We start from the raw sequence: 27,255 nt of genomic DNA, 5'->3' as shown, positions 1-27,255 counted from the left end.
TTCTTCTACAAGAGGTTCCATCATGTTCAACCCTATTTACTGAAGCAAGAGTGTGTGTCACTCCTTGCCTCATCTGGCATCTTTCTGCCCTCAGTCTTATTGACTGATTCCCTCATCCTCCAGGTTACTTTGTCTCTTGGCTGGGTCACATATGGTGACTAGGAATTGGCCATCCTTTGTTATAACATGATTTGTGAGGATTTGTGAGGACATAATCCTTTGTGAGGGCAACTTATGTCTTTATTTGCATTGAGTGAGGCAGGATTTGATAGCAGCCTTCAACTACCTGAAGGGGGGTTCCAGAGATGATGGAACTCAGCTGTTCTCTGTGGTGGGAGATGATGGAACAAGAAGCAATGGTCTCAAGTTGCAGTGGGGGAGGTCAGGTTGGATATTAGGAAACACTATTTCATGAGGTGAGTGGTGAAGCACTGGCATGGGTTACCAAGGGAGGTGGTAGAATCTCCATCCTTAGAGGTTTTTTAGGCCCGGCTTCAGGAAGCCCTGGCTGGGATGATTTAGTTGGGGTTGGTCCTGCTTTGAGCAAGGGGTTGGACTAGATGACCTCCTGAGGTCTCTTCCAACCATAATATTCTATGACTCTATGAAGCTCTGTGTCTGCTGGGCAGTTTCCTCCCACATGGTCTGCATAAGGGGAGGGCAGGAAAGTAGCTCCTGATAACTCATTACATTGCCTATATGGAGAAACTGATCAGCAGGCACAGAGCCTGGCGTTGCTGCTCACCATCCCCCCCAGTTCTCTTGGAGGGCACAGAGGAACATTGCATGGATGCACAAGTGGTGATGCAAGGCACTTCATGCTTGCCGGTCAGTTTCTCCACATGGACTGTGAAACCAGATGGCAGGAGAGCAGCGACCTTTACAGCAGAGCTCCAGTTTAGTGCCATTTTCCATAAGAACAAGGCAGCTGAGCCACTTCCCAACACAGGTGAGTGCTCAGCTGCTAGTCCTGGCTGTAGGAGTGGGGCGGAAGGACTATGGGAGTCCCCCTGCAGAGAGCCACCGCGGTCGAATCAGTACCATCCCCATGAACCTTTCCTGGCTTCGGGAAGCTTCACACACACACACCTGCTCCACTTCCTGCCTCCCATCACTCCTCACTGTATGGGGAGCTGCACCCATATCTTCCCAACTCTAGTGCATTCAGACCTCCCTCCCAGGTGCCATGCACCTGAATCCCCACCCCACTGAGCCTCACCCCACTGCGCCTCACCCCCTGCCAAACCCAGACCCTCCTGCTGAGCCCTACCAAGCCCCCCACATCTGAATCCCAACACCACCAAGCATCACTCCCTTCATCCAGAGGCCTGCCCTGCTAAGACTCCCCCTGCTGCATCTGGATCCCCTGTGGAGCCTCACCTCCCACCCCAGCCCCTTGGCCCCCAAATACAGAAGTCAAACTCATATTATGACAGCACCCATATGCTAATGCCAGCAACAAAATTATACCAAAGTATTACATTCCACAGGAGACTAGACTGTTATGTGCCACGGGCAGAGAATATGAGGAACTGAGGTGCATCAGTGCCTGAGGCTTCCACAGTGCCAGTGAAATAATGTTGGTGATGCCAAATAGCTCTAGAGACTGACCAGATCTGGTACAACATGGGTAGAAGCAGTGAAAGGTTCCACTAAGTTGTGCAACAAGTTTTCTTGAACCTTGACGGAGATCAAATATCTAAGGGTGAAGAGGTATAATTTATTTTCCATGTCCAATTAATCCCAGTCCTCTCTGCTAAGGATGCTTAAAAATGTGCCAGTTGTACTGGTTGCACTTGTTACTTGGAACTGGTATAAGATCACCAATTCATTTTATGTATATTAGGCTGCTAAAATGTCATTAGAAAGCTTTTATTCACTAATGATCTTGGTCTAATTCAAGCTAGTTACCTAAAGAAGAAAAGCTCTGAAACCCATAACCAAACCTTAAAAATAAAATAATAATTGGAGATATACCTATCTCCTAGAACTGGAAGAGTCATCGAGTCCAGTCCCCTACCTTCACTAGCAGGACCAAGTACCGATTTTTGCCCAGATCCCTAAGTGGCCCCTCTCAAAGATTGAACTCTCAATGCTGGGTTTAGCAGGCCAATGCTCAAACCACTGAGCTATCCCTCCCTTTATCTTTTGATATTTAGTGTATATTATTCATAATGCAGTAACTACCATATCTAATTTAATATGTATCAAATTAGGTAAAAGGTGTGTGTTGGTTGACACAACTGATTACTAAAAGCTTCGGCAAAAATTTTCACATTAAAGTTAGTTCCTTAATAGGTAGCCTGATATTCAGAGGTGCTGACTTTCTGAGGTTTGATTTAATGGGAACTGTGGATGCTCAGAACATCAGAAATAAGACTTGTGATAAGAGGTGCTTAAATATAGATTTAGTAAAATAACTTTAGGTTCTCATGATTGAAAATTTTGAGGGATTTTTGATGGAAGAAAGGGTCTCTTAGTTAAAGATTCAACATACCCACCTCCTTCAGTTAGGGATTTAGGAACCTCCCATTCCAATTTTCTGATTCTCCAAATAGACCTCAAGCAAAACACAGAAGAAAATTATTCCCGATATTGTTAAAGGAAGTGGGGGATAAATATTTCAAACAAGCAAATTGTTCAGGCATTTTTATACACAATTATAAAGATGCAAATAAGGCACAAGCTTTTTTGTCCCCTCATCCTTTTCGGTAACCATTAAAAGTAGAGAGGCTGTTTTTGAAATATACCAAGCTCAGCTTAAACTAGAAATACTGGAAATCTCACAAAGGAACTTTATCTTCTGACATTTCCAGCCCCAAATTATTTGAATAAGTGTCTAAACTTTTGAATGCTTATTCTAACTGAGACATTGAGGTTTGCCCATTACAATTTTTTTAATCTGTGCATTCCCTGTGACTCTGTATCATCGGAGTACAAAATACGCCCATCACAAATACAATTCTGTGAGCGCAGACAGCAATGTATTTGATCGTGCCAAATTGTGGCCTTTCAAAAATGGTTGTTTTTCATAGAGTTAGTGGCCAGAAGGGACCACAGTGATCATGTAATCTGACCTCCTGCATAACACAGGCCATGGGATTCCAAACAAAGAAAAACAGTTAGTTTGTTCTTTTTAAGTCTATATTCTACAGTATAGTACTTTATTTTAATTTGATTCATATAATAAAATGTTTGTTTCAAACATCTCTGTCTGACTCACTTTTGCTTTCCGTTTATAATCATATTTTGATATAGGTGCATGCAAGATCTTGGAAATATCCTTTCTAAATGACATTCCTGGGGAACTGCTCCATAGTTGTCAATTCTCAAAAATAATCCTTGAAGTTTTCCAGATTCTGTGCTGCATAGCAATAATAGGAATGATGTTTCACATGCATCTGTATGTAAAGAGGAATGTGATCCTGGGCTCTCCTGCTTTCCATAGTACGCTTTCAAACACATTGCTGAGGGTAAAACATAAAACACACACTGCTGTAACTTATGTAGTAGAATGTGGCTGGTAGAATCATAGAATATTAGGGTTGGAAGAGACCTCAGGAGGTCATCTAGTCCAATTGCTAAAAGCAGGACCAACACCGATGAAATCATCCCAGCTAAGGCTTTGTTAAGATGCGTCTTAAAAACCTTTAAGGATGGAGATTCCACCACCTTCCTAGGTAATCCATTCCAGCACTTCACTACCCTCCTCACAGAATCATAGGGTTGTTTTTTTTTAAATAATCATTCTGAAAGGGATTAAGCAACATACAATATCAGGGTTGGAAGGGACCTCATCTAGTCCAACCCACTGCTCAAATAGGACCAATCCCCAAATGGCCTCCTCAAGGATTGAATTTACAACCCTAGGTTTAGCAGGCCAATGCTCAAACCACTGAGCTATCCCTCATGAAACAGTGTTTCCTAATATCCAGCCTGGACCTCCCTCACTGCAACTTGAGACCATTGCTCATTGTTCTGTCATCTACTTCCACCGAGAACAGCTGAGCTCCATTCCCTTCAGGTAGTTGAAAGCCGCTATCAAATCCCCCCTCATTCTTCTCTTTTGCAGAATAAATAAGCCCAGTTCCCTCAACCTCAGTACTTCACTTTAATACAGTGATCTGTAGGGGATTGTGATTTCACCTCCTGCTTGAATGTGAAGACAGGATCATATTAAAATCCACACACAGATTTTGTTTTAATAATCTTACTGCAACAGTTGGGCTGAATCTGATTAGCACAAATGTGCTATCGTTCTCTATGTTCAATTCTTTCAGTTGGAGTCCTCAGTCTTTACAATTATTTTCAGAGTAGAGGATCTTGACAATTGATCACCCTAGCCAACATTTTGAGCAACACATCTGAAGCTTTTTTGAGGCTTCTTGCATAAGTGGCAGAGCTAAAATTTCAGGCTTGTTTTTGTTTTTTAACTGAAAGCAAAAATAAATAAATATTTCTGATTTCATGATTTCTTGTGTGCTTCCCTCTTTCCCCTCTCTATAACAAGCACACATTTAGATGCAAATGTCAAAGGCATTATTTTTTTCCCTCTGGGTGTACATCACTATCTCTTTAATGATTGGCTGCCTGGCAACCGATGAAAGTACTTCCCCTCCCCTCCCAGACAAAGAGTTTGATCCGAAGCCCACTGAAACAAATCAGAGTCTTTTCAATGACCTGAATGGGCTTTGGATCCAGCCCAAAGACTCCGCCCATTATCTCTTCAGAGGCAGAATCCCAAGCATGGGATCTTGAGCCACTTAGAGGGCAGTGCAGAGAGTTGCTGTTGCACCAACAGGGTATTTCTGAAGATCACCTTGAAATACATTTGATTTTTTTGCACTGAGTAATACAATTTATCTACATGAAATCCCTTACATGGATTTTGGTTTTCATACATTCAAGTTTATGCAGTATTTTGTGGAAATGTTTGTATACCACATATTTCCTGATAGTGTTTAAGAAATATTTTAATACAAAATAATGTGTCATTTTATTATTTTAAAATGTGTAAATACAACATTCATCTAGGGCTTTCATGCATGAGATATTTGGCAATAAGCAAATGCTGCATTTTGGGACTCAGGGAATAAATGCTGCCAGAATTCGCTTTAATATCTTTAAAATTTTGCATTTTGTTGTTTCTTACCAGGTACCATTTCTGTGAACACATTACGTACACCTTACACTGCACCAGGAGAAAGCGAAATCCTAGACCTAGATGATGACTTGTATCTCGGAGGCTTGCCAGAAAATAAAGCAGGGCTGGTCTTTCCAACAGAGGTGTGGACAGCACTTCTCAATTACGGATATGTTGGCTGCATCAGAGACTTGTTTATTGATGGCCAAAGCAAGGATATTCGACAAATGGCTGAAATTCAAAGCACTGCTGGAGTGAAACCCTCATGCTCAAGAGAAACTGCAAAACCATGCCTGAGCAACCCCTGTAAAAACAACGGTGTATGCAGGGATGGGTGGAACAGATATATCTGTGATTGTTCTGGTACAGGCTACCTTGGCAGATCATGTGAGAGAGGTAGGTTTCAAAAGATTGTGCATGACTCTACAGTGTAGAAATTAACAATGATTAAAAATGGCAAGAACTGTGTTAACCTTTTTAAAAAACAACCTTCATTGCCTGTTGCTCTTCTTCACACTGGTTTTATATTGGCAGAAAACTAAATTGAATCAAGTGGCCATGTGGCCATATGAAAGAGTTTGGGGGAGATTTTCAAAGGCACAAATGGCAGGTAGGTGCCTAACTCCCAGTCATGATGAGTAAGAGTCAGGTGCCTATCTGCTATTTGTGACTTTGAAAATCCCCGCTTTTGTCATTTTACAAGCTGAGCTGTGAAGAGCTTTGTGACAACATGAGAAAGTACTTTCTCTTATTAATTTACTGAAAGGTAACTCTGTGAAACCTGAATTCACCACAGTCTGACTCTGGAATGAGGACGGAGTCTCCACGCACGTGCACTGGTATAACCCCACTAACTACTGTACATTCTTGAATTCCATGATTGAAATTCTGGCTTCATTGAAGTCCTTGGCAAAACTTCCACTGACTTCAGTGATTCCAGGATTTCACCTCTTGAATGTAAATGAGAAAAAATCAGGCCCCTGGAATCTAGGTCCACTCTTTGCAGTTTAAAAAAATGTCTAGTCCATAGGGGAATAAAATTGCTGTTCATCATAAGTAGTAAAATAATTTATATTGCAAATTAATGAATATAACCTTTAGCTGTGAAGATGAGTGTAAAATCAGATAGTAGCTATACAAGTTTAATTTTAAAAAATTGGAGAGGAAAAGAAATTTGGGTCGTACAAGCATAGGTTATTTCTGATATCATTTCTGTTTTATTTAAATTAGTTTAATTAACACCTTAATAATCTGCAAACACAGTGGAATATCAGTGATATTTAAAAGTAGTATATTTCAATAATAACACTGAGAAGAATTTGATGCTGTTTTGTTGAGTCATGTATATACAACTTATACTAATGGGCAATTTTTTCTGTGTGCAATACACAGTTTTATAATAAAAAAGGAACATTGAGTAGTTCATTTTAATATTTTGTATCAAACAGATAGAGCTTTTATTTTTAAATTGACACCAAACAGAATCTGTAAAGACACTTTCAGTGCTTTGCACACACATTGCATAAATCTTAGCTGCAATACATTAACCATGATTTGTTAGAATTGTCAGCTATAGTACTTGTATTTTAGTAACTGAACATTAAATCTGCTTTTCTGTTTCTCTTTTTATAAGAAATCTTTACTTTTGTAGTCTAATATTCTCTCTTCTGTGATTTTATTACAATACAAGCAAAGACCCAGACCTTTTATTAATATATTTCAAGAAAAGAGAGAAATGGAATTTAACATCCTTATTTGTAAGGATAAGTGGGGAAACTAACAGTTTATCAGAACAAAAATCTCATTTAGTGTTTGTATTCCAGTTTGAACAAGAAATGCTCAAATGCCAGAACTCTTATTTTGTGAAATCTTATATTACAATTGACTCATAATATAGTCTTCCCTTCTAGCCGAAACCTAATCTGCAAGTTTATTGACTGTCAGTTAAAGTTTTTTCTGTATAGTTTAATTCATTTTTCTAGGTAAAGTGGTCACCTAAAGATTTTACTGTTTAAAAATAAAACTGATGATTTTTTTTTTAAGAAAGTCTAGATATAATCTTGAGGAAGTCCCATCACTTTTGTGGTAAATGAAGTCAGGTTATTGGCATTTAAAAGTAGGTCCCAGACTTTTAAAAATGCAAGCCCCTTTCGCTAGAGGCCAGTTATTTTGATGTCCCCATATTGTTCTATTACTGGTGGAGTGAAGTTGGCAGAGGGCATAACCAAACTGTCAGATGAATTACAAAAACCTTCAGTTAAATATGCATGGTGTACCACCCTGTGGCAAAATTCCGCTATTACATATGGAGAAGTAAAAATAGTACTTACATCTTTCCAGATCAGGAGGAGCTAGGAAATATTTACATATTTCAGTCATTAGAGACAGGGAAAACTAACATATGCAAATCTGCAAATGAGAATTTAATATCAAACTTCATCATAGGAATTTGTTATAAACATATTTAACAGGTCACAAGAACTCGCACAGAATCCTTTTCATCTCCAGTTATTTCCCCCCCTAGTATATTTTTAGCCATTATCCAGTTCAGGACTTAATTTCCTTGCACACATAACTTCACCTACTGGGAGTGATGGTAATATGGTATTCTTACTAGCTTCCTCACAATCGTATCTGGCTCTTGTCCAGCAGAAAGCTTTGTGCAATCAGTGCAGGATCTTTTCCTACCCTAGGGTTTCCTAATCCAGAGGAAACTGCACTGAAAGCAGTTCTCCTTCCAGTAATATTTGTATCCTACATGGTCATGCATTAATACGATTACAGCTTTTGAGATTCTGAAAGCAGTGTGTTGGCATTTTACCACACAAATTGTTATAACTACTATCAGTGTGGAATAACTGATACAATAATGTATTTAGTAATATAAATGACACCATTATAATTGTTGTAAGTAATTGAAGTAAAATAAGAACATGTTCACCTCCACAAACAATAGAGCCCTATAAAGTGGGAAACCATGTTAGAATAAAATATTTGAGGTTAAACAACTGGGCTCTGTAATTATGTGTTAGGAAATTAGGATATCTACAGCAAACATGGCATATATTTACATTTTATGATACTAACATTTATGTGCCATGAAGCTTTCTTTGCCTTAGTAATCAAAGAAATAATTTATCCTTGTTATATGTATCAATACTGTACAATAAAAAATATTATAAATTAATATTTATGGTAGGTCTACACTACAAGTGCTACAGCAGCACATCTGCTATGCTGCTGCAGTGTTATACTGTAGACCTACTACAGCCACAGAAGGGGATTTTCCATCACTATAGTAAATCCACTCCCTTGAAACAGTAGCTAGGTTGGTGGAAGAATTCATCCATCGACCTAGCTGAATCTACAGTGGAGATTAGATTGACCTAACTACATCACACAGGGCGTAAAATTTTTCACAGCTGTAAGTGATGTAGCTGGGTCACCCTAAGTTTTACATATAGAGCAGGCATCAGATAAATTAAATGTATTCAGGTCAGCAGGGCCTGATTAAATTCATCCTAGGGTACTTAAGAAACTAGCTGAAGCAATCTCAGAACTGTGAGCAGTTATCTTTGAGAACTCATGGAGGACATGTGACGTCGCAGAGGACTGGAGAAGGGCAAACAGACTATGTATCTTTGAAAAAGGGGGGAAATACAGACCAGTCAGCCTAACTTTGATATCTGGAAAAATACTGGAACAAATTATTAAACAGTTTGTAAGCACCTAGAGGCCAGTAAGGTAATAGGTAATAGCCAACATGGATTTGTCAAGAACAAATCATGCCAAACCAACCTAATTTCCTTCTTTGACAGGGTTAGTGGCTAATTGGATAGGGAAAGCTGTAGATGTGAGGCTTTTGATACTATGCCACATGACTCTCATATGCAAAGTAGGGAAATTTGGTTTAGATGAAATCACTGTAAAGTGGGTGCATAACTGGTTGAAAGACTGTACTCAAAGAGTAATTATCAATTACTCTTTGTAAAATTGGGAGGATGTATCTATTGGGCTCCTGCCTGAGTCTGTCCTGGGTCCAGTGCTATTTAATATTTTCATTCATGACTTGGATAATGAGGTGGAGAGTATGCTTATAAAATTTGTGGATGACACCAAGAAGAGAGAAGTTGCAAACACTTTGGAGGAAGGATTAGAATTCAAAATAACCTTGACAAATTGGAGACTTATTCTGAAATCAACAAGATGAAATTCAATAAAAACAAGTTCCAAATACTGCACTTAAGAAGGAGAAATCAAATGCACAAATACAACAATATGTAGAACTGGCTAGGTGGTAGTAGTGAAGAAAAGGATGTGGGGATTAAAGTGGATCAGAAATTTAATTAGAGCCAACAATACAATGCAGTCGTGAAAGAGGCAAGTAGCATTCTGGGGTGCATTAATTGGCATATTGTTTGTAAGACACAGGAGATAATTGTCCCACTCTGCTCATCACTGGTGAGACTTTGGCTGGAATACTATGTCTAGTTCTGGGTGCCACACTTTAGGAAAGATGAGAACAAATTGCTATCCTTTGGATTCTCGCCAACAAAAATGATTAAAGGTCTAAAAAACCCTGACCTATTTGGACAGGTAAAATAAAAAAAAACTGGAAATTTTTAGTCTTGAGAAAGGAAGGTGGATGGATACCCTGGTAAGTCTTCAAATATGTTTGTGGCTGTTATAAAGAGGATTGTGATCAATTGCTCTCCATGTCCACTATAGGTGGGACAAGAAGTAATCAATATAATCTGCAGCAAGAGGGATATAGGTTAGATATTAGGAAATACTTTCTAACTATAAGGATAGTTAAGCACTGAATAGGCTTCCAAGTGAGGTTGTGGAATCCCTGTCTTTGGAGGTTAAAAAAAGCTTAGACAAACATATGTTTGGGATGGTCTAGATATACTCAGTCCTGCCTCAGTGTCAAGTGCTGGATTTCACAAGGTTCCATCCGGGCCCATATTTCTGTGATTCTATGAATAGAGGGTGAGTCTATAATCTGATCAGATTAGTAACTAAGGAAAAGTCATAAGACACAAAAGCCATTTTATGCTCATTCCAGCCTATTTAAAGTTAATAGTTTTTTGTGTGTGTGTGTGTGCATAAATTGGGTTGTATGTGCTTATTTTCCTATTGTAACAAATTCTTGGTTATACGTAAAGTAAAAACATCAGTATAATCTATATGGATTGGTTTAGTTGTTTATGGAAACTAAAGCAGATGGAGTGACAGATGTCATAGCAATATAATTTGACTTTGTCTCTGATTTTCATCATGGATCACAATATGTGACTGCCTCTTGGCAAAGCCTTTCACAGGTGCATACTTTTGACTGGACAACAAGGAACAATGCATGAGAGCAAATTTATTGAAGAAAGGACAGGCATACAAAGTTGCAAGGAGTTAAATTAAATGAACTTTCCACAGGGGAAATACACTTGAGTGTATTTTTTCCTCTGTTTGAATTGTCTCTGTACATTTTTTAATAAAATAGAAAAACTCCTAACAAATGCAGGACAATATGAAAAATCATGTGTTTCCTATTGTTATAATAACCTCATCTCCTACCTATTTAATTACTACAAATTTCATCCTTTGCACCCTGCTAAATCCTGTGGGGCTAGATTCTCCCGCCCTACTTTTGTTGTGTCGTGAGGACATTCCCCTCAAATAATCCTCCTGGAGTAAAGTACTACTTGCCATGTATGAAGGTGGCAGAATCTTACCCATGTTAAACATTTATCCTAACTGTAGTGTAACAATTTCAGTTTTCATCCATATTTTATCCAGTAATTATTTATAGATTGAGAATTATTAGAAACTACTCCCAGAGACCCCTCAAGTCTGCCACTATTTGCTTTATTTCATCCAAGCTGCTTTTTGAAGAAAAGGGTGTTAACATCCAATATCACGGATCTTTCCTTCACATTTTGATGTATTGGGTCATGTCACGAAGTCTCCTGTTGACTGTAGTATTTTTTAAATCTAACTAAGTCACTTCTTATTGCAAAACATGAAACTATTTTATCTGGTTATGTGAAGTTTTAGATTTTTGGGGGAAATTTTAAAAAAGTAGAAAAATAAAAATAAAATAATGAATACACTTGCAAACACACATTGAAGTCATTTGAACTACTCCATGATCTGGATCTCTAATAGTTACAGATCTGGAATGAGCACTATTAAGGGGCAAATTCTGTTCTTTTGTACTTAAGCGTAAATTCTCTGATTTAAGAATGTAGTTGCTATGAAGGAAAGATATATAAGTTGTTAATGACTTTCTCTGTTGTGGTATTAAAATGTAATGTTATTGTGTTACAGTGTAACCTATACAGCTTAGCCAAAATCAGGTTTCATTGTCCTAGGCATTCTATAAACACATAGTCCCTGCCACACAGAGCTTACAGTCTAAATAGAAAACAAGAAAAAAAAAAAAAGTAAAGGGGAAACAGAGGTAAATTGACTTGGCCACACAACAGGTCAATGGTAAAGATAGATATACTACCCGTGTCCCCTGAGTTCCAGTCCAGTGCACTATCACTGGTCATGCAATGTCACCAAAATGTAACCTGCTTAAATTCTTACAGAATTCACAAAGTGTTTTGGACTACCCAAAGCTGCATTTTTTGTGTGAAAAAGTTTCATATAAAAAAATCATCCAGCTGGGAGGGAAAGGATGTAGGGGGGATGATGCATCATCTTTCCCTCAAAATGTCAGTGTTGGAAAACGCTTCTTCCACCTCCACATTGTGGAACCCTGTGTGAGACAGGTGCAAAGACCATGCTAAAGTGACTTGTGAGGAAGCCATGATTACACTTCAATACATAAATTATGGAGCAGAACTAGTTAGTAAAATAGTTTTAAAAAATTGAAGCAGCCTGATGAAACAGACTGGGTTTTTCAGGATAACATCTTCAATGTTTCATTGAGTATAAATCCTTTTAAACTGTATCTCAAAAAAGGTGTTTGAAATCCTTTCAGATGTCCTTACTCGACTCCTCCACATTTTCATAGGCTATCATCATTTTAACTTTTATTACATGCCATGGATATTCAAATTAATCATGATATAGGCAGAAATACAAAACATAATCCCCGTATAAGAGTTTATAACAATTTAAAATACTGTTGTATCTGGACCATATCACAGCTAATTATGAAGTGAGGAATGGGATAACTGAAACTGGCCCACAACTGGTCCTTTGTTTTTCAATACCGTATACTTCAGTCTTCGTATTTCAATGTCCTGATCTGCTACTGCCTTGAAAACGCACTCTTCTTCCCAGTCAAACTTCTCATCCTACCCACATCCTTCACTCCTCTTCACATGAGCTTCATTGCTCCTGTATAAGACAAGCCAAACCTCCCACTCCTCACATTGAATAAATCATTTTCTTTTTTCTCTGATACTTATTTTTAGAGCTCTTGTCCCATTCCCTCTCACCTCTCACTGCTCCCGACATTTTTCTTCTCGTTGTCAATGGAATAGGAGTAATAAATAATTAATTCCCCATCAGTGATGCAAGTCTAAAATTTAAAAAAAGAGACGGCTACTACTGCGTCAAAGGGAGGTGGCATGGAGAATGACTGGGGGGATGGAGGAAAGGTGGGAGGAAGTAGGAAATATTGGAGTAAATAATGTAGTATATATAGTTTCAGAGGAAAGTAAGAAGTCACTTACTGGGCAATGGAGGCCGGGGCGGCTCCAGGCCCCAGCATGCCAAGCATGTGCCGTGGGGGGCGCTCTGCCGGTTGCCAGGAGGGCGGCAGGTGGCTCCGGTGGACCTCCCGCCTGTGGAGGGTCCACTGGTCCCGCGGCTTCGGTGGAGCATCCGTGCTTGGGGCCGCCGTGCTTGGGGCGGCTAAATGGCTAGAGCCACCCCTGAATGGAGGGCTAAGCATTCCTCAATAATAGGAGGAAGCAGATGCATCGAGAACAAGACAGGAAGGGAAGAAAATAGAATAGAGAGGTGTGAGCTCATTTTCTGTTCACTTGACAGATATAAATCTTTAATTTTAATTGGAAAACATTTTTATTGTAAATTTTAGCCCTTAATTCTAGCCCTTTGGGTTGAACTTTATGTCCAAATTGCTCAAGGTATACACTGAAGTATAAAAACATCCCTTTGGCCCTTTGAGGAGTTTGTCTCCTTTTTGAAAAAAACAAATGAGAGAATAACAAAAAATGTGGCAGGGTTTTTCAAAAGGGGGCTAGGAGAAGATTCACAGGAAAGTAGATAGGAATTGGGAATCTCTATTCTCTTAGACAATTTAGAAAATCCCTGCCTACATCAACATTAACAGCCTGATTATCCTCTCACACCAGTTTTACATCTGTTTAACTCCACTGACTTCACTGAAGATAATTTAGATGACACTATTTCAAATAGAAACAGAATCAGGCCCTGAGAATTTCAACAGCTATGTATATAAAGATAAGACTTACATTTTTTGAGCATGGAAGGGAAATATTTCTTTAAGTAAAGTTATCAGTTCATAAATTCATCCAAGAAATGTTTCATTTCATCAGTTTTTCCCAAACAAGGATTAACATCTCACTTGTGTTGGATAATTCTTCCCTGTACCTGTGATTTGATGCTGCCGTGAAAAACAAAAAGAAAAACTAGCTAGAATCAATGGCTTCCAGTATCGTTTAATAAAGGAGCTTTCCCTGTTTTGCTTCCATCACTGTAATGATAGTAAAACTGTTACTCCCTGCCCTAGAGGCTGTGCCTCCTCTTAACAAGTAGAATATTATTCAACATTTATCACAGCCATTTTGAGCTTAAACCTCTGCTCTAATAGCATTTAATCTAATGAACCTCTTTGGAGCAGCTGAAAAAAAAAACAATCTATGTCACCATCATGCACACAGCCCCTTACTCATGTGAGGGTTATGGGCACAGATGACAAGAGCTTTAATCCACAGTAGTCCTTTGAGACTCATATGTACATGGGCCAAACTGGACAGTCTCTACGGAAAAGGATAAATGGACACAAATCAGATATTAGGAATGGCAATATACAAAAACCTGTAGGAGAACACTTCAACCTCCCTGGCCACACTATAGCAGACCTTAAGGTGGCCATCCTGCAGCAAAAAAACTTCAGGGCCAGACTTCAAAGAGAAACTGCTAAGCTTCATTTCATCTGCAAATTTGACACCATCAGCTCAGGATATAACAAAGACTGTGAATGGCTTGCCAACTACAAAACCAGTTTCTCCTCCCTTGGTTTTCACACCTCAGCTGCTAGAACAGGGCCTCATCCTCCCTGATTGAACTAACCTCGTTATCTCTAGCTTGCTTGCATATATATACCTGCCCCTGGAAATTTCCACTACATGCATCTGACGAAGTGGGTATTCACCCACGAAAGCTCATGCTCCAAAACGTCTGTTAGTCTATAAGGTGCCACAGGATTCTTTGCTGCTAATAAAGACATACCAATTATACAACTAGGCCATAACTGTCATACTATCCTTTTCTTGCTGTCCAATCTCCAGGAATTATTTTAGGGAATCTACAATCAGCCCTAAAATATCTATTCTGATATGGGGACAAGAAAAGATTTTGCTCAGTTTGTCATAGTCCCACTGCTTTCAGTATATCTGCATTTATCGAGTATTTAAAATCGCTCTAAACTCCTCTTAACTAACATGCCAATTACAAAATCTTATTCCAGATTTTCAGTAACTGTACCAAAACCTTTTTGACCATGATAAAGGCCCTTGGAGTTCTCTACACATACCAGATACCAGGACTTGTCCTTTGTAAAACTGCCCCTTCCAACTGAGCCAGAGGAACTTCAAAAAATTGGAATTAAATGGGATGCCCAAAAATATCTCACTGAGGTCTGTTAGACAATGAAATTTATCATCAGAACCATGAGCAATAATTCCTTTACCTGTCTGTTCTGTACGATTTTTTATTTAAGAAGGGCAGAAACTCCCTTCTCCTCCTTCCCAACGCTGTTTTTTCCTGCAAATATAGAACTGATAAAATCTCCCAGACTTGCAATTTCTAAAGCCTTAATGACAATATTATCAGTCTGTTCTTCCAGTGTCTGGGTGACTTCCACAAATAATTTTACTGGTGAGGGTTTAGGGGGTGGAAATGAATTTAAAATAATGTAACGCACCTGCCACACAACTCCAGTATGACTTTGGAGGATTTATATGCCTTCAAACTTTGTTGTAGTGACCTGCCTTTACATTGGATAATGCCTGGAAAATGTAGAGACAGTTTCTTTCTCTAGTGATTGCAAAAGTTTTAAAATTTATGTTAAGTAAACCAACAACCTTACCACCATTTGGTTTTTCTAGTGGAATTTTCTATGTACTCACTGTAGCATCCAAATTCCTGGCAAATACTAATCCATTTAGGTTCATAACACTGGTGATATAAGGAATAATTATCCCCATTTTGCAGATGAAGAAACTAAAACATAGAAAGAATAAGTAGCTTTTTTTGCTCAATAAAGCCTGTGGTAGAGCCAGCAATAGAACAAAGCTCTCCTGATTCACAGTCTAGGGCCTTAGCCACAGAACCATTTATCCTCTCCAGCTGAATAATGAAATCCACTGGTAACAGGACATTCTGACCATTGAAATAGACTGGAAAAGTCTGCTGGCAGAAAAAAGGTGCACATTTTGAATCCCAAACTGGAACTTGCATGTGAGAAATCCTCTCACCACTCTAAGCCAGCAATCCATTTTAATTGCCATCTGGCAAAGAGCTGACATCTTTGTGACAGTGTGAGGTTCTCTCACTTACTGCTTTCTACTGGTAAAGAAGATACCAGACCAATGCCATCAGCCACTTTCCACGCAGTCCTCAACATCTAACACTTTCTAGTCAGTCGCTTCTGCTTGAAATTACCATATATACTCGTTCATAAGCCGAATTTCTTTAGTAAAAAAGTGAAGCACCAGAGAAGGGGGTCGGCTTATGAACAGGTGTAGAGAGGAAGAGGTGAGACACAACCCCTCCCCCCAACAGAGGGAGCAAGAAGAGGCAGCAGAACCAGAAGGTAAGAGGCGGGGCCAGAGTCTCTCTGCTTCTGGCCATGCTGCTCTCCCCCTAGCCTCCGAAGCAGCTGCAGCTTTGGAGCTGGCAGGCTGCAGCCTTGCCACTCGACCCTGCCCACTAGAGTAGGCTGTGGCCATGCTGCCTGGGTGCCAGAGCACGCTGCGGCCGCGCTCCCTGGCCCAGCCCGCTGGAACATGCTGCGGCCGCGCCGCCCGATCTGGCCCACCGGAGCAGGCTGCGTCCATGCTGCCCAGCCTGCCGGAGCAGCTCCAGCCAGGCCAGAGACATCCTCCCCTGGCCTTCCCCAGATAAGGTGGGAAGAGGTGGGATGGGGAGAGTGTGGGGGTCCTGGGCTAGGAGATGGGGTCATAATGGAGGTGGTCACAGAGGTTACTCCTTTGAACCTCAGCTTCTCCTCCCCCCCCAAATTTCCCCACCAGTTGCTGTCCCGGACCATCAGGGTAAGCAGCTGGCGCGCCGGGACACTTTGTTTACTTAGGTTTACCTCCGTGCCTGCGGGCGCTCAAGGAAAACAAGCTATCTCGGCCCACCAGTGGCTTATCCTCGTGGCCTGGGAGCCAATGTTTGCTGACCCCTGAATTATAGGGTTGGCTTATGAATGGGTCATAAAAATTTTCCATTTTTACTTATCCATCTTGGGGAGGTTGGCTTATAAACGAACCAGCTTATGATCAAGTATATACGGTATCTCATAAAATGGAAAAATGTTAAAGACCTCTTCTAAACTAGGGGCATTTAAACAATCCACAGTAGTTTTCCATATTTCCTTGTAAAATACTTTAGCACATACAATAGGCTGGGTAATAATTTCCTTTGTTTAGTCATCTCCTGACCTATGATTCCAGGTTCCACCGAAGCCAATGTAGGGAGGAGGGATTTAGGACCTGGGAAACCTTTTGGGAAAGGGGCAGCCTATACAGGAAGGATGAGCTCCATCTAAACCAGAATGAAACCAGATTGCTGGCATTTAAAATTTAAAAAGTCGTAGAGCAATTTTTAAACTAAGGTTTGGGGGAAAGCCAACAGGTGTGAAAGAGCAACCTTGGCCCCACCCCAGAGCCTGCACCCCCAGCCCAGAGCCCTGACCTCCTCCCGCACCCCAACCCCTTACCCCAGGCCTGGGCCCCCGCCAAACTGAGCCCCCTCCTGCACCCCAAACCGCTTATTCCTGGCCCCACCCCAAAGTCTGCACCCCTAGCCCGGAGCCCTGACCCCTTTTTGCACCCCAACCCTCTGCCCCAGCCCTGAGCCCCTCCCACATCCCAAACCCCTCATCTCCAGCATCTGCATCAACAATTTTCTTCAACTGGGTCGCCAGAAAAAAAAAGTTTGAAAACCACTGCTTTAAGGGTTCTTTTTGATAACTTGGTAATAACCATATTCAGGGTAATAAGAACCTTACTGGTTTAAACAGAAAAAGCCCTCAGAGAATGATCAAAGTAGATGACTCAGAGGTGAGTTTTCAAGATGGGAGTGTACTATTGACCTGGATAGCTTTGACCTAAGTTTATGCAATTAGGCCTCAATCTTGCAAGCTCTTGCATATGTGATTTTATGCACATGTACATAAAGTCCTGCACATGTATAAGGACTTATCGCATTGGGCCTTAAAAAGTATTGTATAGCAATTGAGTTAATTAAAATTAGTCTAAAAGTTGCATTGCTTGTCCCCAAACCCTGAGATTTGCGATTTCAAATCAACTTTGCTTATGTATGTCAACAATGATTGTTATACTATTTTTCAACTTGATGGTATTGGATCTTTTGGCTATATACATGTGTTGGCTTTTCTATTAACAGTTTCAGTAAATACAATATAACTATTTATTTTGTAATTAGCAGTTTTTTTGTCCATTTCCAGAGGCAACAGTTTTAAGCTATGATGGAAGTATGTTTATGAAGATACAGCTCCCTGTTGTTATGCATACAGAGGCAGAAGATGTGTCCTTACGGTTCAGGTCTCAGCGAGCTTATGGCATTTTAATGGCAACTACTTCTAGGGAATCTGCAGATACACTTCGTTTGGAGCTGGATGCAGGACGAGTTAAACTAACGGTCAACCTAGGTAACAAACCCTTCCCCCCCTCCAGAAATTAACGTCTTCAGCATTCTTATTCTTATTATTTTGCTTGCAAGCATTTATTGAACAGCCTGTTTGACATTAAAATTAGATTATATATGTATATATATCATGCATATATATACACACACACACACACACGTCCATTTTTTAAAGTTACTGATTTTTATTCTTTTGGTTTTGCATTTTTTATTCTTTACACAGTCTAACATAATCCATCATAATATATTTTGTACTATTGTGTGTTCTAAAAAGAGAAGGCCAGTTCATCAGTGACATTTCTAGGTGAAATAATTTTAACCTGCTTGATTTCTGAGAATTGGTCTCTACCCACAGATTTTTCATAATTAGCAGCTACAGAAGTTGAGTGTACAGAGAGAAACTGTTCCAGCTATTATATGTAGGTCAGTGTAATTTTAGCTCCACCAATTAACATAACATATATATGCATAATCAAAAAATGTCTAATTTTCACACATGAAATATTGTACATTATGTCAACTGATGGGCGTTATTGGTTTCTTCTTTTTAGCAGTCACATCTGTAGTGAAATCCATCTTTTCTTTTATGAACAATTCTGTAGTGGTATTTTTGTGTCAAAAGATAACACAACCCTTCAATGCCCGAAGTCTGCGGCCCTCAGCAAACAGCCATGTGAACACAAAAAACACAAGCCCTTCTACAGAAAACAAATTAATAAAATGCTATCCTGGTTTGGCATATAAATAACAAAATTTTAAGTTACTATTTTCTGTAATAAGTATCAAACTCCACATGCCTTTTCATTTTGCTATTTGTTTTTGTTGTTGTTTTTGAGAGAGAGAGAAGAGAGTATGAAAGAGAATAAACACAGTAAATAATAACTCATATAGGTTATTTTACATTGTTGCTTTCAAGACTGATGAATAACTATCTAAATTATCTGTTTATATGGTGATTTCATAGATATAATATTAAAGTGTGTAGATAACCTGATGATGAGCTCACACCCCTTATGTAGAAAAGTAGGTCACTGAATTACTATTCTGATATTTACGGGAGGTAGGGGTGAGAGGAGGGGAGAGGTTGAAAGGGAGAGAAGGGAATTAAAAGTTAAGACAACAAAGAGACTGTTCTCTTATAGTTCCCTCTTGTGACAGCCTAGGGTTATTGCAAGCTGATAAAATGTTTTGAATAACAAAATGGCATTGTGGGGCCTCCTTCAGGAAAGCTTTCTGTAGTAAGAGGTGTGTAAGTGCTGGTCCCTGGCTGTTTGCAACCACTTTTCTGATGCGGTTGACGACACATGACAAACTGAGCTATATGGAAACAAAATCTAGGTTTTATATTATTTATGCTCCTCAAAGGTGCTGAAGATAAATTATTGTACGTACAAAACAGTGTTGCACATTTTTAAGATCTAGGGTCATAATCCAACAAAATGATTCTCCAGAGCAATCCAGTCTGTTTTCATATACAGTAGATATCTATATAGGTATAAAAAGAAAGTAAACACAAAAACAATACCTGTGTTAGCTATAATATTTATTGCACACAAATAACAATTGCGAATTCTTAGGGGAGAACTAAGGTAAAAAGAGATGATATTCCTGAATGCCTGGATTTTCCAAATACAGTGTTCTTAGATATTAATATGAGACTTTAAATACAATCATTGTTCTGCTGTGAATTGGTTATATACATTTACAATATATACTACAGTGTGAACTATTTACAAACATAGGAAGTGCTTTATATTTTACTACATAGTTTAATAGTAAGAAAAAAGTCCACCTTTGAGGTGTACTATATAACTGTGGTCCAAAATGAATGATAGTGGCTTGGCCTGCTCTATGCCCCATTGTGACGGAGCACTTTTTAATTACACTGAGAAAAATTATCTGTTCTTTCATAGATGGGGAGAAAGTTGTGGCCTGCCTCAATCAAGCATTTTTGACAGTTAAACATGAGTTTTCACTTAGATTTGTCACCATGTAGCTTTGTTTGAAATTGGCCATTTTTGACTCTATACTGCCATTTCTACGTATAAAGTTTTATTGCGTTATATCTGGGTTACAGCAATATGTTAAGACTAATCATTTGGAGTGGCCATATTTGCATGTGTCTGTCCCCGGAAGGGTGGACTGTGATTTTATTGGATGTCTGCAGCTATTACCTTGAAGGATAAATTTTCATTTTTCATCTATTCTTCCCCATCTAGACTGTATCAGGATTAACTGTAATTCCAGTAAGTGCCTATTCAAAATTTTTAAAATGTTATTCCTCCATTATAAAAGTATGCAAACTAGATGAAAAGACTGTGTACAGTTTACAAGCATTTGATAACTCAGTACTGAAATGCTATATTTATTACACGGGTGTACAAAGTCATCATATTTTCTCTACTGTAAATTGAATATTTTCTCTTGCACACCCACTTAAACCTCAAAAATAAGTAAAAAATTAAGGACACTAAAGGTTTTAAATAGAGGGGGAAATAGTGTAAGGTTTGTTATAGCCTTAGCTATACAGTACGTAACTATCCTACTGAATTAATCAAACTGGATTCCTTTATTGACAATAGCCAAGGAGTACTGAACAAACATTCATGACTTTCCACAACCTGTTCTGCAGTCTTTTTCCAATTGTTCCTTGGCCTTTCACCTCTAATCTATGGTGAGACTCTCTGAACATAATTGTCCTTACTACAACAATTCATATTCCATAATCCTCCCAAGCAATTAACCATATTTACTTGTTGCTTCCTGCACAATTAGTTTTGCTAAACACTTGTTTTATGGATATGTAATATATGGGTAGTATTAAGTTAAGGATATTAATGTGTCTGACAAAAACTACATTTATATGATGATTTTTTACACTCTAATCATGTAAGAACCCTTACATTGAACAATTTTTATCTGTGCTATGCATATTAATGAAACAGAGGGAAATATTTGCCAGATGAATGGACTAAATTCTATCCTTTCTGATATTATTTGGATTAAGAGGATATATTCCGAAAGGGGATAAAGGACTGTGATTTTATTTTGAGTCAGAGGACCTCCTGAATGGTGTCAACACAATTATCTATAGTAAGTACCATAGATTTTAGTTGCTTTATTTTCTTCTCCTGGGTTTTGGTGTCCAGAATTGGTCCTACGCAAATATTAAAAGCCAAATAAAAACTATTTAAACATAGCCACCAATAGTACTAAACTCTCCATAATTCATTAGAATAATTACCCATAATATTTTTCTAGTCCATGAAGAAAAATAGGAAGGTACATTTCCTACTATATAATATGCAATAATATGCAATGCAGATAGATCCTGCACTAAACAAGCTGCATGAGAACAGAAGTAATGCTTCATTTGTAAAGAAGTTAAACAGAAATCATATTATAAAGCAGTATGTTCTTTAGGTAAGTATTACATTCTAAAATGTATTCAGACTTAAAATCTTAACACATTTTAAAACTGTATTTTAAATTAATGTAGAACAAATGTGTCTGCTTGTAGGACAAAGTGGTTTCTTCATAAGAATAGCGTTTCCTAAGGTTCCAGTTCAAGGAGAAAGTATGTCTATTTGTCTGTTCCAAATGTGGTCAAAGGCTGGGCATATCTTTTTCTTGAATAAGGTCTTCAGATCTAAAACAAGTAGCTATTTGGCACAATTGCAATGACCTTATTTGCTGTTGGCAAATGCAATTTTTCTCTGAATGAAACAATAGATGGTAATGCAGATTTCCTTGATTTCCTATAGAATTTCACAAAATCCCTCCCAGAGGAGATTTAATAACTTTGAAGAAATCTGGAATTATTAATCCATAATATATTATTTGTTTCACTTTGTGTCAACTTTGGACAAGATCAGGTGTCATAAAAATTAAGTAAAATGAGTGGTGCAGATAAATGCCATCTCAGTGTTGGATCAAGAAAGAACCTACTAAAGTAGAGCAGATAATCTAATTAGAGTGCCTATGGGCTTAAAATGAGCAGTGATGTGGTCAATGGCAAGGATCCCAATACAGTGATTATTATGCCATTATTAATCCTTCTTGTCTTCAGACTAGAGAAAAGCCTGTATAGAGTCTTTGGGTTAAGTTTAGAGGTGAGAGCAACAGGGATGGTGTTTTGCTGGACGTCTGCTGTAAACCACCAGACCAGGAAGATGAGGTAGACGAGGTTTTCTTCGAACAACTAACACAAGTTTCCAGATCACAGGTCCTGGTTCTCATGGGGGACTTCAATCACCCTGACATCTGCTGGGAGAGCAATATAACAGTGCACAGACAATCCAGGAAGTTTTTGGAGAGTGTTGGGGACAACTTTCATGTGCAAGTGCTGGGGGAACCAACTACGAGCTATGCGCCTCTTGGCCTGCTGCTTACAGACAAGGAAGAATTGGTAGGGGAAGTAGAAGTGGGTGGCAACCTAGACAGCAGTGACCATGAGATGGTCGAGTTCAAGATCCTGACAAAATAAAGAAAGGAGAGCAGCAGAATACAGATCCTGAACTTCAGAAATGCAGACTTTAACTCCTTCAGGGAACTGATGAGCAGGATCCCCTGGGAGGCTAATATGAGGTAGAAAGGAGTCCAAGAGAGCTGGCTGTATTTTAAAGAAGCCTTATTGAGGGTGCAGGAGTAAACCATCCCGATGTGCAGAAAGAATAGCCAATATGTCAGACAACCCGCTTGGCTTGACAGTGAAATCTTCAGTGAGCTTAAGCACAAAAAGGAAGCTTACAAGAAGTGGAAACTTGGACAGATGACTAGGGAGGAGTATAAAAATATTGCTCAAGCATGCTGGGATGTAATCAGGAAGGCCAAAGCACAATTGGAGTTGCAATTAGCAAGGGATCTGAAGGGTAACAAGAAGGGTTTCTTCAGGTATGTTAGCAACAAGAAGAAGATCAGGGAAAGTGTGGGACCCTTACTGAATGGGGGAGGCAACCTAGTGAGAGATGATTTGGGAAAAGCTGAAGTACTCAATTTTTTTTTGCCTTGGTCTTCACAGACAAGGTCAGCTCCCAGACTGCTGCACTGGGCAACACAGTATGGAGAGGAGGTGAGCAGCTCTCAGAGGTGAAAGAACAACTTAAGGACTATTTAGAAAAGCTGGACATGCACGAGTCCCTGGGGCTGGATGCAATGCATCCAAGGGTGCTGAGGGAGTTGGCTGATATGATTGCAGAGCCATTGGCCATTATCTTTGAAAACTTGTGGCGATCGGGGGAACTCCTGGATGACTGGAAAAAAGCAAATATAGTGTCCATCTTTTAAAAAGGGAAGTAGGAGAACCCGGGGAACTACAGACCAGTCAGCCTCACCTCAGTCCCCGGAAAAATCATGCAGCAGGTACTGAAGGTACATTTTGAAGCACCTGAAGGAGAGGAAGGTGATGACGAACAGTCAATATGGATTCACCAAAGGCAAGTCATGCCTGACCAACCCGATTGCCTTCTATGATGAGATAACTGGTTCTATGCATATAGGGAAACCGGTGGTCATGATATATCTAGACTGTAGCAAACCTTTTGATACAGTGTCCCCACAGTATTCTTGCCAGCAAGTTAAAGAAGTATGGATTGGATGAAAGGACTATAAGGTGGATAGAAAGTTGGGCTTAATGTGTAGTGATCAACAACTCGATGTCCATCTGGCAGCCGGTATCAAGAAGAATGCCCCAGGGGTTGGTCCTGTGGCGGGTCTTGTTCAACATCTTCATTAATAATCTGCATGATGGTTTTTACAGCATAGTTGCTGCCCTGTCTGCCTATCCCCAAGAGAACAAACATAGTCAGAGAAAAGAGGAATTTTTGTTTCAATTTTAAAAAGTTCTAGCCTTCCCATTGGCTCTTTGGGCCAGGTGCCCACTCACTTCCTTTTACCTATACATAGCAGTGAGACTTTTTAACCCTGGAAATGCTGCATGAACACCTGTTCTTGTGGCATGTTCAGTGGTAAGGCATCCTGCAAATCCTGGTAAAACCAAGGAATCATACAAGATTATCAGTAAACAGCGGTGTATTCTTTGGTCCTATTCACCCCAGCATGGCCACTAGGGTGATTGCAGGCTAAGTTCAAGAGCTTTTCCCTGAACTTAGTTGGAATTACCAACTGTCTCTGAGTCCTCCTTCTATAGCAAACCTGGACCTATTAGAAGAGCTGAGAGGTGGTGGATCATTCGGGGTGATGAGTTGCAGTTGGCTGGTGCTCTTGGGACAGTTGGCCTTCACATGCCCCAGCTCATTACATTTAAAGCATTGCCCAGCTGACTGTGGGCTGGGGCGAGGTGGGTGGTTGGAGAGTAGGGTGGTGAGATGAGAGGGCCTCTGGGGTCACCCTGGCTATGTGGAGGGATCCTCCTTTTGAGGTGGGGCCTTGGACTGACTCCAATGGTGGGGTGTTGTATCGGGTTGCCCCTTCTGGTATCCCCAGCAACTGCTACTGGCTTTCTTCTTCTCCACCACCGCCACCCAATTGGCTCCAATCTCCCCCACTTCAATTACAGTTTTGGGCTTCCCATCTAGGATGTACCTTTCTATTTCCTCAGGAACATCCTCTAAAAACTGTTCCATTTGTATTAGGAGAGACAGATCTTCCAGAGACTTAACATTTCCTTCTGATATCCAGGCATCCCATTTTTTACAATGTGGTAGGTGTGTCGAGAAAATGCTTAGCCATTTCCAGCTCTAAGCGCTTCAGTTCTTTTTCTGCTTCTAAACACTTTGCCTCTCTCCTCTCCTCCGCCTCTACGTGCTTCGCCTCTCTCCTCTCCTCCGCCTCTATGTGCTTCGCCTCTCTCCTCTCTTCCACCTTCAAGGGCTTCTCCTTCATTTCTGCCTCCAAGAGCTTCTTCTGCACTTCCAAGCACTTCATCTGTAGGAAGAAATTCCTACCTTCCACTGTTAGAACTCGGTCTGTGTTAAGGGAACCCCCACCATCTTGGCACCTGGATCTCGGGTTGGGGAGGGCTGACCTTTCCCTCTGGGAAAATCTCCAGTCCCCCATCCCCTCACTGCATTTCTGTCATGGAGCTGGATGTCTGGGCTTGATCTGGATCTGTCTTCTCCATGGCATGCTGCTTTCGGAAGACTAGTTGCTCTAGGGTTTCGGTGCCCAACTGCAACCTCATGCACAGAGCTGACCTACTCTAGCCTAGCTATTTCATTGTCATGAAGCTAGAAAAAAAAATAAACTCCTTGTTGGACTCCTTGGCTTTGCAGGCAGAAAAGAAAAGAAAAGAAAAAAAAAACTTCCCTGGCTTTGCAGGCTGCTGAAAGGAAAATTGTGTCCTTTTAAAATCCTGAGGTCTTTGCTTCTGGTTCAAAATGATCCCACCACTGTGCCACCATGTCAAGGCTAATTCCGCAATCTGGCACTTTGAGTGCAGAAGGTGGGGGCCTGTAAGGACTCTAAAAATTAATACTGGCCACTTCAGGCTTGTATTAAACTCCCAAGGTTACAGCTTCTCTCTGACCTTGGATTGGTAGATGCTGCAACCACCCAAGTGCAGAACCCAGGAAAGCACACTTGAGAATTCCTTCCTGTGGGGTACCCTCAAGCCCTTTCACACATCTCTCCGGGCAAGAGCTGAGAAAGAGAAAAAAAAAAGGAAATCAGCTTTTGCCACCAGCTAATTAAACAACGTGCACAAACCTCTTAAGACACAAAAATCCAATTCTGTTCTAAAAAAGGTACATTTTATTAATAAAAGAAAGAAAGAAAGAAAGAAAGAAAGAAAGAAAGAAAGAAAGAAAGAAAGAAAAAGAAAGAAAGAAAATACATATGGGAATTCAGGCTATTGCTAGATTTTAAAGGAACAACTACAAGGATTAAACATCGAGAATAGCTTTGTTGAGACCCCGCTTAAAGATTACAAGGAAAACAAAAGCACCTGAGGTTAGCACAGAGCAGTCCACAAGCCATAAAGAGATAAAATGAATTGTGTCTTCCTAGACATTTCCTGATCTACTTACATATCTGGGGTTTCAAATGAGTAGTTTCTAGGTATGATAGCAAGGATTTTTCATGCCTGGCCTGAAGCTTCTTATAGCATAGTTGCTGCCCTGTCCACCTCTCCCCGGAAGAACAAACACAGACAGAGAAAAGGGGAATCTTTGTTTCAATTTTTAAAAGTTCTAGCCTTCCCGTTGGCTCTTTTGGCCAAGTGCCCACTCACTTCCTTTTACCTATGCATAGCAGTGAGACTTTTTAACCGTTTACAGGTAGAGCAATTAGAAAATAGCTACTAAGTGGGATTATATAGCTACTGACTGACTGGGTGTCCATAAAAGGGAGCAACCCACTCCCCCCCCCTTCATTTATCACAGCACTACTCATGTGTAAGTAGTACATGGCATTGACTGGAAATGCTGCGTGAACACCTGTTCTTGTGGCATGTTCACTTGTAAGGCATCCTGCAAATCCTGGTAAAACCAAGGAATCATACAAGATTATCAATAAACAGCAGGGTATTTAAACAGGAGATTGATCAAACGATGATGTTCAAATGCAATCCATTTTCAGTCTGCATTACAGGGTTCAAGTAGTGGGGAAATTTAAATAAAAAACATACAGCCATTTGAAATCTACAGCTTGTTGTAATGCATTTAGTTGAGGCATTAAGAGGCATCCATCTGTGCTCTTGTAGATGTTTCAAAATCTACTTTCATGATGAAAATGGCGAATCAATATCCATGTACTAGCCTTTTATTATCTGCTGACAAGACTGACTAGAATATAATCTATCTGTTCTTTTTCCATCCTGGACAATGGAAAAACGATAAAACACAATGGGCTGGATCCTCAGCTAGTGTAAATTGGCACAGTCAATACAGCAGCATCGAGTTGTATCAGATGTTTTTGATCTGTGCTAAAAAGCATGTAAAGGAGCATTACATTACAGCCAGTGCAGCAAAAATCAGCATGGCATATGTGGAGTTCTTTCTGTTGCAGAAACATTATCATGAAACAGCACTATCCAC

At 39.8% G+C, this 27,255-nt stretch overlaps 1 protein-coding gene across 15 annotated transcripts in view; it reads left to right on the top strand.

The window, feature by feature from the left end:
• Positions 1–27,255, top strand: part of NRXN1 (neurexin 1) — a 1,267,446-nt gene that overhangs the window by 577,875 nt on the left and 662,316 nt on the right. For 8 of the 15 annotated variants that reach the window (XM_050951734.1, XM_050951730.1, XM_050951737.1 and 5 more), the window contains 3 exons: positions 5,156–5,539; positions 18,063–18,266; positions 20,482–20,508. In XM_050951734.1, coding sequence (XP_050807691.1) covers positions 5,156–5,539; positions 18,063–18,266; positions 20,482–20,508 — 615 coding nt within the window. The remainder of the gene's footprint in view (positions 1–5,155; positions 5,540–18,062; positions 18,267–20,481; positions 20,509–27,255) is intronic. The other 7 variants (XM_050951741.1, XM_050951740.1, XM_050951749.1 and 4 more) reach the window with 1 other exon arrangement.

The sequence above is a fragment of the Gopherus flavomarginatus genome, chromosome 4 (genome assembly GCF_025201925.1).
Source record: "Gopherus flavomarginatus isolate rGopFla2 chromosome 4, rGopFla2.mat.asm, whole genome shotgun sequence".
NCBI lineage: Eukaryota > Metazoa > Chordata > Testudines > Testudinidae > Gopherus > Gopherus flavomarginatus.
Note: the sequence above shows the minus strand (reverse complement) of the source record. Positions and strands in the feature narration are given on the sequence as shown.